Here is a 13,906-nt window from a genome sequence, read left to right on the forward strand (position 1 = left end):
ATGTAAGTACATTATAAATTGCACTATACAAACAAGGTATGGTGTGCATACAATTCCGTATTAAGCAAATTATCCTTGCTAAGGTGTAAAATATCAAACAAGAAATCAGAATAGTTGTATTTATATACATACTCAGATCATAATGAACTTCCCTTCCTGACGAGATCAACCTACCGGTCTATAGCTTTTGATATTGACAAAACAGGGTTGTACGCATCATGCCTATCAAGCATAACAATGAATTTTGCAAGAAACTTGATTCATGATCGAATATTAACAAAAATATATCTGACACAAACAAAACAAGTTCTACAATATTTATGACATATCTAAATGTAATGTTTGGCTTCTTCAGAATCAGTGATAATTTGACATGTTTATTATACCATTTTTGACAACCCATGGCATTGCCTGAAACATTTTAAGAAAAAAAATGGTGAAAATTTATGGGTAGAATTATGGTGTTTTCATGAAAAGACATTATAATTATGCCCAAAATTTGAGCAATATTTGTGGGATATGATTCTTCACCATTTCTTATAATATTTCAAGATTAACTTTGGAAGTTTCAACAGATATTTCAAAAAAGGAAGAGGCCTCTAGTCTGCCTCTATCTTATGAAAGGAATCACTGACTTCTTTTTGAGGTGCGAAAATAAATTGTCTGTGAATTATTCACATACGTTTTATTTTACAGACATTTACAAAATATTACTGTATACAAAGCTGAGGATGACACATTTTGTAGTTTAAATTGTCAGTGTGTTTCTATGTTAGAATGAAGCCGCCATTATAGAATTAGATTGTGACCGGACTAAATTTAAATAATTTTCAATTTTTCCTGGCAGTCCTTAAAGTTTCCATAATCGACATGTCTTCTGATGTTAAAAAATTAATGTACCATAATAAATCATCATTCTTCAATGTACTTCAGTTGTTTTATGATGAGATAGGGCCATCAGGCATAGATGGTAGTCTCAATATTTTGATTGCAAGACTGACTGATGAGTCCAAGTTGCCGCTATTAACAGTTACCTTAGAGCTCTATACTTTTTAGCTCACCTGTCACAAAGTGACAGGGTGAGCTTTTGTGATCGCTTTTCGTCCGGCGTCCGTCCGTCGTCCGTCCGTCCGTAAACTTTTACTTTAAATGACATCTCCTCATAAACCACTAAGCCAATTTCATCCAAACTTCACAGGAATGTTCCTTTGGTGGTCACCTTTAAAAATTGTTCAAAGAATTTAATTCCATGCAAAACTCTGGTTGCCATGGCAACCGAAAGAAAAAACTTTAAATATCTTCTTTTAAAAAACCATAAGAGCTAGAGCTTAGATATTTGGCATGAAACATCATCTAGTGAGTGTCTACCAAGTTTGTTCAAATAAAAGCCCTGGGGTCAAAATTGGCCCCGCCCCGGGGGGTCATTGATTTTCCCTATATGCATATAGTAAAAACTTAAAAAATCTTCTTTTAAAGAACCCAAAGAGTTAGAGCTAAGATATTTAGCATGAAACATGTTCTAATTGGTGTCTACCAAGTTTGTTCAAATAAAGGCCCTGGGGTCAAAATTGGCCCCGCCCCGGGGGTCATTGATTTTTCCTATATGCATATAGTAAAAACTTAAAAAACCTTCTTTTAAAGAACTCAAAGAGCTAGAGCTTAGATATTTGGCATGAAACATCTTTTAGTGAATGTCTACCAAGTTTGTTCAAATAAAAGCCCTTTGGTCAAAATTGGCCCCGCCCCGGGGGTCATTGATTTTCCCTATATGCATATAGTAAAAACTTAAAAACTCTTCTTTTAAAGAACCCAAAGAGCTAGAGCTAAGATATTTAGCATGAAACATGTTCTAATGGGTGTCTACCAAGTTTGTTCAAATAAAAGCCCTGGGGTCAAAATTGGCCCCGCCCCGGGGGGTCATTGATTTTCCCTATATGCATATAGTAAAAACTTGAAAAATCTTCTTTTAAAGAACCCAAAGAGCTAGAGCTAAGATATTTAGCATGAAACATCTTCTAATGGGTGTCTACCAAGTTTGTTCAAATAAAAGCCCTGGGGTGAAAATTGGCCCCGCCCCGGGGGGTCATTGATTTTCCCTATATGCATATAGTAAAAACTTAAAAAATCTTTTAAAGAACTCAAAGAGCTATGGCTAAGATATTGAGCATCAAACATGTTCTAATAGGTGTCTACCAAGTTTGTTCAAATACAAGCCCAGGGGTGAAAATTGGCCCCGCCCCGGGGGTCATTGATTTTCTTTATATGTGTTTAGCAAAAACTTTAAATCTTCTTTGAAAAAACCCAAATAGCTAGAGTTTAGATATTAAGCATGAAACATCTTCTAGTAAGTGTCTACAAAGTTTGTTCAAATAAAAGCCCTGGGGTCAAAACTGGCCCGGCCCCAGGGGTGTCATTGTTTTTAACTATATGTGTATAGTAAAAACTAAAAAAAATCTTCTTTTAAAAAGCCCAATGAGCTAGAACTTAAATGTTTAGCATGAAACATCTTCTTATGGGTGTCTACCAAGTTTGTGCAAATAAAAGCCCTTGGGTTAAATTGGCTCTGCAACGTTGGGGGAGTGGGGGTTGGGGGGGCCTTAATACAGGTGAGCGACCTCAGGGCCATCATGGCCCTCTTGTTTCTGTGATGACAAAATGTTATGGTGTTCAAATTATTTCTCTTGCATAATAATATTACAAATGGACATTGTTTCAGAAAGAAGTTACGAAAGACTTATATTTCCATTTAGCTTATTTTATTTATAGAAGCATTTGACTTTACAACAGCAGCAGAATGATGTCATCCTAAGTGAACAATTCATTCATAAACGGTGCGCTGGAATGATGCATTTAAAGCAAGCAACTTGTCTTACACTGGAGGGATAAGATGGGTCTTTCTAGCATTGGTGTAAAACAGTAGAATTTACTCTTGTCTGATATGAAAGAAACTTATTTCTTATATGATTTATTGTTAAAATGTTTCCTCTTGATTAATTTAAAATTTGTAAACGTTATTGACCTCTTGATTAATTTAAAAATTTGTAAACGTTATTGACCTACAAGATTTTATATCATCATACTAAATTCTATCCTTTTTACTTTTCCAATCACAGTGTCAAAATCAATAAAAATCAATCAAAAAATATATCAATCAGCCTACAATAGAATAATTACCTCACAGCAAGACATAAACCCATGAGGGTTACAATAACTGACTGGTTACCATACCAATTGTCTGTTGAAATGTTTTAAGATGTTTAGGTCACCAGTCTGCTAGTCTGTGTTTGAATTAAAAACCAGTCTGCCAGCCATATTGATAATATATACAGGCATAGTGGTCTAGTGGTATACCATTATGATTATTATGGAACTTGGAATAATAAAGCAAAAATGGCCCTGCCTTTGGCACATGTAAAGAGCTTAAGGGTTTGAATCCGCCAAAAAATGCAGTCTCAGACAGACCACAGTATCAGTTGCTATAAAGTTTCCTACTAATTTCAATATCTTATATAGGGCAATCTCCATTATGCAATATTGAATTTAATTTTAGCATTATCATACAAAGGCTGATGTAAAGTTATGCATCAAAGTCAGTTGACTGCAACCATGTGCCCAGGCCATTGCATGGGACTGCAGAATAACTAATTTATATCTGTCCAAAAGAGTGCAGGTCTGACTGTGGTGGTTTTGTTATGATAGCAAATTAGGAGGGGATAATTGTCCAACTTTTAAGTGTGGAGACATTAAGAAGGGCTTTTTACTATGTGACTGTCCTGCAGGTCTTGTCTTTTAAGTAACATGGAATTTTGTAATCAGAATGCCAAAGTCTCAACTATTCCTCCTGAAAGTGGGAGGCTGCTGTGTACAATTGACTCCAAACACAGAAAATGATATGTCTCTTTGGAGAAAACCATTATTGTCAAAATACAGAGGTTTTGTAAAGCTGTGTTACATTTTAATGAATTTAAAGAACAAAATCAGAAAAACAATATGCATTGTGGTACAAATATGATACAATGGTATTGTGATGTAGTCTGTGTCTTCCAAAGAATAAAGAAATTGAAAATGTTGCACCAGCTTGGTTTGATTGAGTGTGCCCACAAACTGGAATGGCAAATAGAAGCCTTTCCATCCAGCCCTTAAACCGCCTTCTAATTGCCCTTCACCACCTTTCCAATGCCCCTGTGCTGTCTTTCCATTATGCCCCTGTACCATCTTTCCAATGCCCTTGTACCGCCTGTCCAATGCCCCTGTACAGCCTTTCCAATGCACCTGTTCTGCCTTTCCAGTGCCCCTTTACAGCCTTTCCAGTTCCCCTGTACCACCTTTCCAGTGCCACTGTACCACATTTCCAATGCCCCTGTGCCAGCTTTCCAATGCCACTGTACAGCCTTTCCAAGCCGCTATACTGCCTTTCCGATGCCCATGTACAGCCTTTCTAATGCCCATGTAACCCTGTACAGCATTTCCAATACCCCCTCTACCACATTTCCGGTGCCCCTGCATGTACAGCTTTTCCAATTTTCCAGTGCCCGCCTGTACCGCCTTTCCCGTGCCCTTGCACTACCTTTCCAATATCTCTGTACTGCCTTTCCAATGCCTTTGTGTAGAACTCAAAAGAACATCAAAAAGACTACAAAGGCCTGTGATTTGTTTTGTTTGTTTTCGATATAGTCTGCTGCAATAATGGCCTGAGATTTCATAAGAAGCTTTGTTCTCTTGAATATTAATGTCTTCTGTTGTTGTTTATGACAGCTAGGTATATTGTTGCAACGGCTTTCAAAATTACACAATTTATTTGTCGGCAGTTTTGTGCAGATTGTAAATGCAAGTGGGAATAACAATTTCAAAAATAGATTAGCCTGTTCATGGTAATATAAGTAGGTGTATTGTTTTGATATGAAAGCTATAAATTAATGTATGTTTTTTTAGTAAAAAAGAAAAAGTATATTTTTAGCCTGATCGACTATTTGATGAATTATAAGTGTCAGGTAGAGTTCCATTATAAGCTATCTTTAAGTCACTCATATGTTGATGCTACATTATGGTATTCAACTAACTGATCTCACCTTTATTTCAGAACCCATTGTATTTTATAATGCTGCTTATCAAGGTGAGCCAAAATATTTTGAGTAGAAATATGTACTAGGATTTTAAGAAAAGTGAAAGGATTTAAGATTCAAGTTATAATTTGCATGTTATGAGTGATTTGCAGTATTTATCACCATAAATCTACTGGATGTCTTAATAATGCAGTAAGGGATATTTTTGCATATTTTGATGCCTATTTGATAACTTATCGATATGTGGGTTGTTTAAGAGCAGTTCGCAATGTGTTTAATGATTTTCTTACCTTGTTCACTTCACAATATATTGCTTTTAAATACATTTTCAAAATTGTCATGAAAATTAGCATGAATCTGGAGGCATGCTGCTTCAAAACAAAAATGTTGTTTTGTTACTTAAAAGAATAGAGTTATTATTTAATAACTGGTGCATGTAGAGTACCTAATACAGTCTTACAATAAAAATGGTTTTTGAACAGTTACAAAACCAAAAAACACTGATTCTAAAGATAATTGTTCTATGGACATAATATTATATGTCAAGGTTAAGAACTGTCCATTATTAATAGGAAAGAAAATGTGTAAGTGGATGGGTAGCTTAGTCGGTAGACCCGGAGAACGGTCTTTCGAGGGTCTGGGTTAGTTTCCTTTCTTGGCTGCACATTTTTTTTCTCACCCTGCGACACATATATAATGTTGGTAAATATCTATGGATATACAATATTGATTAATATTTATGGATATATAATGTGTCCTGAAACACGGATATGTACAAGATTAACTTATCTGTATTCTCCTTAAAGTTTCTATTTTGGTGAAGATACTGGAACAGTAATGCTATTATTACTTTATAAAACCTTTTATCCATTAGAGGAACCAGTCCAACTTTTACGACATGAGAAAATCCAGTCCTTTAATGATTAAATGTGACACATTCAAGTGTAGAGATAACATCTAAAAGGACCCAAAGAATTTTTATTTATTTCAAATTGAGTTACTACAATAATCTCTTTTCCTTACTTACAGTGACTGGGTTTTGTTATAATCTTTAATACCATACCAGACCTGAGCAACTCACTTATAGCATGTTCAACATGCTAAATAAGAGTCATTTTGAACACCCTCTGTTTGTGATTTGTTGTCTGTTGTCAAAATTTTACTTAAAGTATCCATGCTGTTCGCTATTAGTTTCTCTACTCGTAGTAGGGTTGGTAAGCGAACAGCATGCGGGGATGCGCAGTCTGGTCTGGATCCATGCTGGCTCCTTACAGTTTTCAGAGAAATACAACTTTATCTGTATCCCTGAAATGTTTCTCAAAATTAATGCTAGGATTGAGGTCATTGAGCCCTTAAGAAATCGTTAAAACTGGATGTTGAATTTTGTCATTTAAAAACAGGTTTTTGTAATAAATAGACAAACACACCAAAACATTACTTTCAAAGTAAAAATTTGTAAAATGGAATTACTTAATCATATATCTCAATAGGAATTGAATCATTTTAAGTCATAGAAAGGAAGTGTCATTAATTGAGCATGTTGCAACAATTTCTGCTGAATTTCTGACAACAACAAAATTTAATAATTCAAGATCTAATTTTTAGGAATGTCTTGACTTTTAATATACTTGTAGCAATTTAAGTTTGTCAGCTTTTTGTTCTAACTTTCTTTGAAATTTTTCTTTTTTCGTAAAGTGTAACAGAGTGAAAATCATACTTACTTTCTGTGAAAAATGCTGATTTTTTTTTTCGAATAAGCATTGCAATCATGGAGAGAGTTCTACTTTATAGCTGATTTAAAATAATAAAATATTTAAAAAGATATGGAAGAAATAAAAATCTGTACCTTCTCCCAACTCTGATAATAAATTGTCATGTGGTAAAGGCACTGTGTTACAAGTACTTTAATTATGTAAAAGATCTTTAAAGGAACTCCACAGAGGTCCAAATTAAGGCCTAAAAACATAAAATTTGATAATCTTACACTTTCATTTTTGGGTCATTTTGCACAGTAAGAATGTTTTTCTAAAAGAACAAGGTGAAGGAATGATCTGAAAATTTGCACTCGTGTTATTTTTCCAGACTTGTCAATTTGTACACAAATCCCAGAAAAATATTTCCAGTCCGGTTATGTCAAGAAACCTCGGTGGAGTCCCTTTAATAAAATAAAACAACTTTATTTACAGCAGAATATGTTTTATATTTAGTTTTAGCATGCAGAGGTGGAGGGTGACAGTTTTCAGCATCCGATAGGGATAAATATGCTTGAAAGATTCCGAAGTTTTATTGCCGATGCTGCAGCTGCAGCGGCCCAAGTGTCAGGTGACTTATGTCATATAATCATGTGACCTTGGTGTTGTAAATCTTTGCTTGATTTCTGTTTTAGTTTCTTTGATTATTCATTCGAACTCATTTTTTTGCAGAATGTTTATGCCGGTCCATTGGCGTTTCCTTGATTTTTATCTTTAATGGTTTTTTCCATTCTTCTTAATGGTATTTTAAGCTATAAATCTTTTAAATGGAATGCAAATGAAATGCAAATTGTGAAAGAACTAAATGAGGCAATTTACAACTGTTTCATGCAGGAAAGCATTCAACCATTTTAATCATTGTTGTTTAAGTGTAATTTCTGTCTACTACTACATCTTTTCAAAGCTAATACTAAATTTGTATTTGGGACTTGCATCAGATATATTCAATCTTGAGTGTGTTCTAAACACTTTAACTTGTCACAAAATCATAATAAAGTCATAATCACAAAAATGACTATTTCTCCCAAAATAGTGCTGAAAATCCCATTTGATAGTTTTGCTGTAACATTACAGTGACTCATTTTTTTCCATATAAATTACAGTTAATTTTATGACTAAAAAGTTCCACATTTGGTAAGCCAGATCAAACCATCTCCAAACAAGTGAAAAAACCACTGTTCTGTTTTCTTTGGTCTTCATTTGCTATTCCTAAATTGCAAGTTATTGTGTGTTATGTGTTTTCTTTTTTGAAAAGCAGCACTTAATTAAGCTTTCCTTTCCTGAAATAGTGCAGTAATTGTGTTTATTAATGTATTTTTTGTTTGTCAACTTTGGTGCTAGTTTTAATCTGAGTTTGCTTCGTTTTATTGTTTTGTTTCTAAATAGTACATTCCTTTTTGTTGATGTTGTCATAGAGATAACCGTTTTCGTTATATTTGATGTGCATAATAAAATCCTGTTTTGTCAAATTTAATGTTGGTAGCAGAACATCAAAACATTATCTGACCACAAAACTTGAAAATGTGTTTTAAAGCCAATTATTTTATCTTATTTCACATTTTTTTTCATGAATATTGTTTCATCAAAGACCATATTTTCTTTTGAAAAAGCTTAAGATTATCTTCAGAAAAGAATAATGTAAAAATAAAGTAAAAAGTAAAAACAAGTAACGTGTAGACATGTATGTTATATACATACATGTGTTAAATCCCTATTTAAAGAGCTCCAACTTGGAATAAAGAAGTTCATACTCAGATACTTAGACCTGCAGTCCTAAGATTTGTTGATGAGATTGATAATAACTTGTATGTGATCCCAAAAGCTTTGTTGAACAATAATTTTATCCGCAGATGTTAGTTACTGACTGGAGGTTGCACAATAGTATTGGGGGTATCCATGGCTGAGTGGTTAAGGTTGTTGACTTCAAACTTCTTGCCTCTCACTGCTGTGGGTTCAATCCTGCCATGAATTCGTTAATGTGACACAACTATCCAGCTAGGTAACTGAGCATCTGTGGTTCTACCTGAAATAAATATTTTTATGCACAGAGGGGCACCTGAGGTCTTCCTCCACAAGTTAAGCTGGAATGTTGCTTGACTATGACTTTTACACCTTGTTGGTGTGGTGTAAAACGCACCCTCAAAAAATGGTCATTAAAAATTATACAGTTAAAAATTCCATTTAGCATGACTTACTGTTTGCGTAAATGATTAGGCGCCAGTCATGGTGGTCATAATATATAAATATCTCTTGTTAAAGTGATATGCATTATGCTCATTAAATTGGAGCTTAATTAGTTGTATATTTAAAAAGTTTACTCTTTCAATGGCTAATGGTCAAAAATTAATAATAAGATATATAAAGGATATAAAAAATTGCCTAAAATATGAAAATGCAACTGCACATAATTCTTTTTTACAGATAAATTTGGGTTTAGGATATTTATTTCATATAGATTGTTAAGTAGAATACAAAATTAAAGGCAATTATGGCAAAATATAAAGTTTCTACTCCCACTAATATACACTCACCATTTACACTTGCACTTTAATTGTTAGTAAGAAACCATTACAATTCCACCAGACTGATAAGACTATATATTATCTGCAATTTTAGCTATTGTCTGCATGTCCAATTTATTGACATGCAGGTTGGCAACAAGTTTGAGCAGGTGCCTGTACAGTTTAATGCAATATTGATGATCTTTCTCAAGTTTATTGTTTGAAAAATCAGTTTAAAAAACTTTGACATGCAATTTCCTGTTGTGCATTGTAATAGCTTTATATCCCATCATTCATAATTAAACCTCCGACAATTAAAGCACCGGACTGTAAACACTTAAAGCAATTATCTATAAAGTTCATCGTTTCCAATAAATTAGGCAGGTAAAATAAAGCTTTCAGTAGTGTAATATAAAAAAATGTATAATGCATGTACATGTTTTTTATTATAAACTTAAGAATAGAATATTGAGAAATATTGATGAAATATAATATGTAATTTCATTTCTGTATTTTCACTGTGAAAATTTATTTTTCACTGCAACTTTCTTTTAAATTCAGCAAAATTAATACACAAATTTAAGTGGAAGTCTTTAAAACTTTATTGTCAAAATAGAGAAAATTTTTAATGTAATAACAGAAAATTTAAGTATTTTATATAAAACACGATTTTATACATCTTGTTTTATGAAAATTATCATATTTCACACTTGGCTTATCAGCCACTCATGAAATATTAATTTTCATATCACTTAGTGAAAATAAATCTTGTACATGTATTTATAGAAAAATAAATAAATATCCTTTATATATTACATGTTGTTATTACATCTTTAGTTAAATTAAGGTTTAATATTATATGAGATCAATGTTTAAAATTACTGTAATTGTAAGATTACAATTGTTCTGTATAAAGTAAAGTTTACATAATTATAATCTGGTTAAAAAATCCAAAACTTTTACTGAGTTTATAAGAGAGATTTGGCAGAAGGAATAATGTGTTATAAATATCAAAAGAGAAATTTGGTCCCTAATATATATATTTGTCTGTGATTTGAGAAAGTGTTTTCTTGAATTTTCCTCTCTGTTGTTTGATTTATTGGGGTATTATCTAAACTGAAATCACAAGAATCTGGATATATATATGGCAGCAATAGTAATTTTCAATCACGTTTATTGTTTTCATGACACTGATATATTTCTATTTTCAGGCTCTACAAGTATTGACATAGATGAGTCTCCTAGTAACCATGGCAATAATAAGCAGGGGAAAAAAGTTGCGAGAAATGGAGTTGGAGGTGCAGATCAGGGTCGAAGCCGTGTTGAGGTGCCGAAAGAAGGGGACCAGCTCAAATTGTCCGAATTATTTAACGTCTTACGGGTGAAGAAACCTGAGGAAAAAGTTGTACAGGAAACTCAAGTTAGGCGGATAACTTCAAGAAAATATAGTGAGTCTGATAGTGATTCTAGCTCAAACTCTGACATTGATATAAGAAGCACTTCAACTGCCCCGTCCGTAACTGAATCAGAGCTTGATGGAAGAAGGGTTGAATCTCCCAGAGGACTTGAATCTCCAAGAAGTCTAGAGTCTCCACCACCTAGGATTGTGGAGCCGCCAGTCATTGCTGCAGTTAATAGGCAAGCTGAGAGATATCCATTAGTTAAAAATGTAGAATCTAATGAATATAGAGCTGAAAATGGATCAAACAGACCTCGATCTTCTCCAAGGGAAAATGAATCAAACAGACCTCGATCTTCTCCGAGGGAAAATGAATCAAACAGACCAAGACCTTCACCAAGGTCACCCAAGCCTGCAGCAAGAAGAAAAGTTAAAAGCGAAAATTTAGAACAAGAAAATTTAACAACTACGTCCAGGCCGAGAGCTAAAGAGAGAAGGTCAGGTGGAACTGAACGGGTTATTGAAGGACAGGTTGCAATGTCAAGGTCAATGGAAGTTAAAACCTCTTCTAGAAGGTCCGCAGAGGAGAACGAACAAAGTGATAAAGGTTCTGTACATTCAGAGCTTAACTTGCATGTAGCAAAAACACGAGAATCTCTCGATAAAAAGTCTCGTTCCCAGGCCTCATTGGATAGTAGACAATTAGACTCAAATAGTGCAGCAAGGCCAAAGACAAAGGAACAAGTTATTAGAAAAAGTGCTGATAATTTACCTTTAGAATCAAAAAGGCCAATGAACGCAGATCAGAGGCCCCTCAATAAAAGTGATAATCAGTTAGATAGAACAAATGGTGCTGAATTAGAAAATAAAAGACGTGCTGTTAAAACAGACGTTAAGGTGGTGAAATCCAGTAGTAGTAGTGGTAGTAGAGAGCCTATATTTCTTGATAATTCTCAAAATGTAGTTAAACAAATTGATATTGAAGTGTTCGATGATACCGACATTCAGCAAAGACCTTCCAGTGATAACGAACAATTAAAACTTATCTCGTCAAAAGATGACGAAGGACATACTCAAAGAACGGGGTCACCTTATTCATTCTCAATGGATTCTCTCCCCTCATCACATCCTTCTCCAACATTAAACAGATGCAGTTTTTCGAGTAATCCAGACTCGGATACTGATTCATTATCACGATTAAAAACTCGACCAGATACAATATTAGAACAGAGTCCATCTTCATCCACTGTCAGTGCAAAATCAAAAGGGGATACGGACAAAGAAGATGTGGTCGTAGAAGAGATTTCAAAAGTTCAGTTTAGACGGATATCAAAAACAGTTGGTCAGCTTGGTGCAATGGCTAAGATGTCCCTGTCACCAAATAGAAGTAAGTGATATATATTTTGTAACTGATAGTTTATTAGCTAGAATCATTTTTCCCCTATATACAGAAAAGAGTGAAATGTTACCTTGTTTAAATAGTGTTAGGAAATTTCTCCTATCTAATCAGGGTTGTCATTAAGATTATTTCAAGAAGGCTTATTAAAAGTGTTATCATGTAAAATAAAGAGTATTGTAAGTTTTAAAGCAGCCCAAAAACTTGTCATTTTGGCCTCCTGAGTCACCTCTTAATGACAACTCTAATTATCTTGTACCCATTTCAACATGTTACTTTATTTATAACAATATATCTCTTCAGTTTTCAAGTCATATATACATGTATTTTTATAAAGTTCACAGTACTAAACTAATGGCTGATTGGCTAACATGTAATGAAGGAGTAAGTTTTTATTTGAGCTGACAGTTTATTTTAATTTTTTAAAAACTTTTATATCATAGGGGATATATTTTTATGCTTTTATTGAAATAGAAAATTATTTAGAATTGACAAAATTAAATAATAATATTTTAATGGAACTGAAAATTATTTAGAATTGACAAAATTAAATATTATTTTAATGGAACAGAAAATATTTAAAATTGAAAAAATGATTTTAATTGAACTGTTAATTTAGAATTGGTAATGCAGAGTAATTTGAAAAAAATTATTTGCTTGAGTTGCAAACATTGTTTCAGGTAACAAACAGCAAATGTGTCCAATATTAGAAGGTATTTCATATTCAAAGAATGCCTTTAATGAGCATTCTGTCTAACAGGGATGGTTTATAATATTTTATGTATATTTATATAAATATATGTTATAATCTTTAAGCAACAACAAAACAAATAATTCTCTTGAACATTTCCGCCTAATCACTAAACCAATATTACCACATGGTCTCGACTCTCTAGTAAGCTAGCTGCAGACACTATAATATATGGAAGCGAAAACCTTAACTTGCTGAATTTTATAATGGCTTTGACTTTGGAACTGGCTTTTAAAAGTTTTAGACATTTTGATATCAAAATTTTTGAATAAAGAGCTACCAGCAATAAAGAGCCTGGTCAGATTTAAGGCAGGTATGCAGGCTCACCTCAGGTTCTATACTGTTGGCAAAGGGCGAAGGCAAATCACTTTCGGTTTCAGCAGGCTAAAGGCTAACACTCTCACATTGTCATTTCATAAAACAAGTCTTAAGCTTCGTTAATCTGCTCTTGAATTTTTATATAAAAGCGAATCTGTGACAAGCTAAATTATAACATTTTTTGTAGAAGTTATATGTAAGTCGGTTAAAAATGATAACAAAGATAAGATTCCTTATATCACGTCTTTTACAAAGCCAGCTGATGGGCAAAAACAGCAAAATAAGTTTCTTTAAATGTGCCATATTTAAAATGGCTTAACCCTTCATTTCTTTATGTCAAGAGGTTGATAACATATGAGCCGTGTCATGACAAAACCAACATAATGGGTTTGCGACCAGCATGGATCCAGACCAGCCTGTGCATCCGCGCAGTCTGATCAGGATCCATGCTGTTTGCTTACCAACCCTATAACAAGTAGAGAAACTAATAGCGAACAGCATGGATCCTGATCAGACTGCGCGGATGCGCAGGCTGGTCTGGATCCATGCTGGTCGCAAACCCATTATGTTGGTTTTGTCGTGACAAGGCTCAATTATCATTATGTATAATATATGTATACAGTATAAAGAAATATGTATTTTATCATGTGATAAGTTTATATGGTAAAAGTGACATGCCATATCAGACTAATTACTCGGGTGCTTAAAACACTTAAATCCTCATAAA

The 13,906-nt window shown here is 33.6% G+C and overlaps 1 protein-coding gene across 6 annotated transcripts in view; it reads left to right on the forward strand.

The window, feature by feature from the left end:
* LOC132756510 (synaptotagmin-like protein 5) overlaps positions 1 to 13,906 on the forward strand; it is a 93,441-nt gene that overhangs the window by 37,321 nt on the left and 42,214 nt on the right. For 3 of the 6 annotated variants that reach the window (XM_060747594.1, XM_060747593.1, XM_060747595.1), the window contains exons 5-6: positions 10,527 to 12,101; positions 12,791 to 12,823. In XM_060747594.1, the coding sequence (XP_060603577.1) occupies positions 10,527 to 12,101; positions 12,791 to 12,823 (1,608 nt within the window). Of the gene's footprint in view, positions 1 to 7,270; positions 7,386 to 10,526; positions 12,102 to 12,790; positions 12,824 to 13,906 lie in introns of all 6 variants that reach the window. The other 3 variants (XM_060747598.1, XM_060747597.1, XM_060747596.1) reach the window with 2 other exon arrangements.

Source organism: Ruditapes philippinarum, unplaced genomic scaffold (assembly GCF_026571515.1).
Source record: "Ruditapes philippinarum isolate M1 unplaced genomic scaffold, ASM2657151v2 ctg1318_1_1_1_1, whole genome shotgun sequence".
In the NCBI taxonomy this organism is placed as follows: Eukaryota; Metazoa; Mollusca; class Bivalvia; order Venerida; family Veneridae; genus Ruditapes; species Ruditapes philippinarum.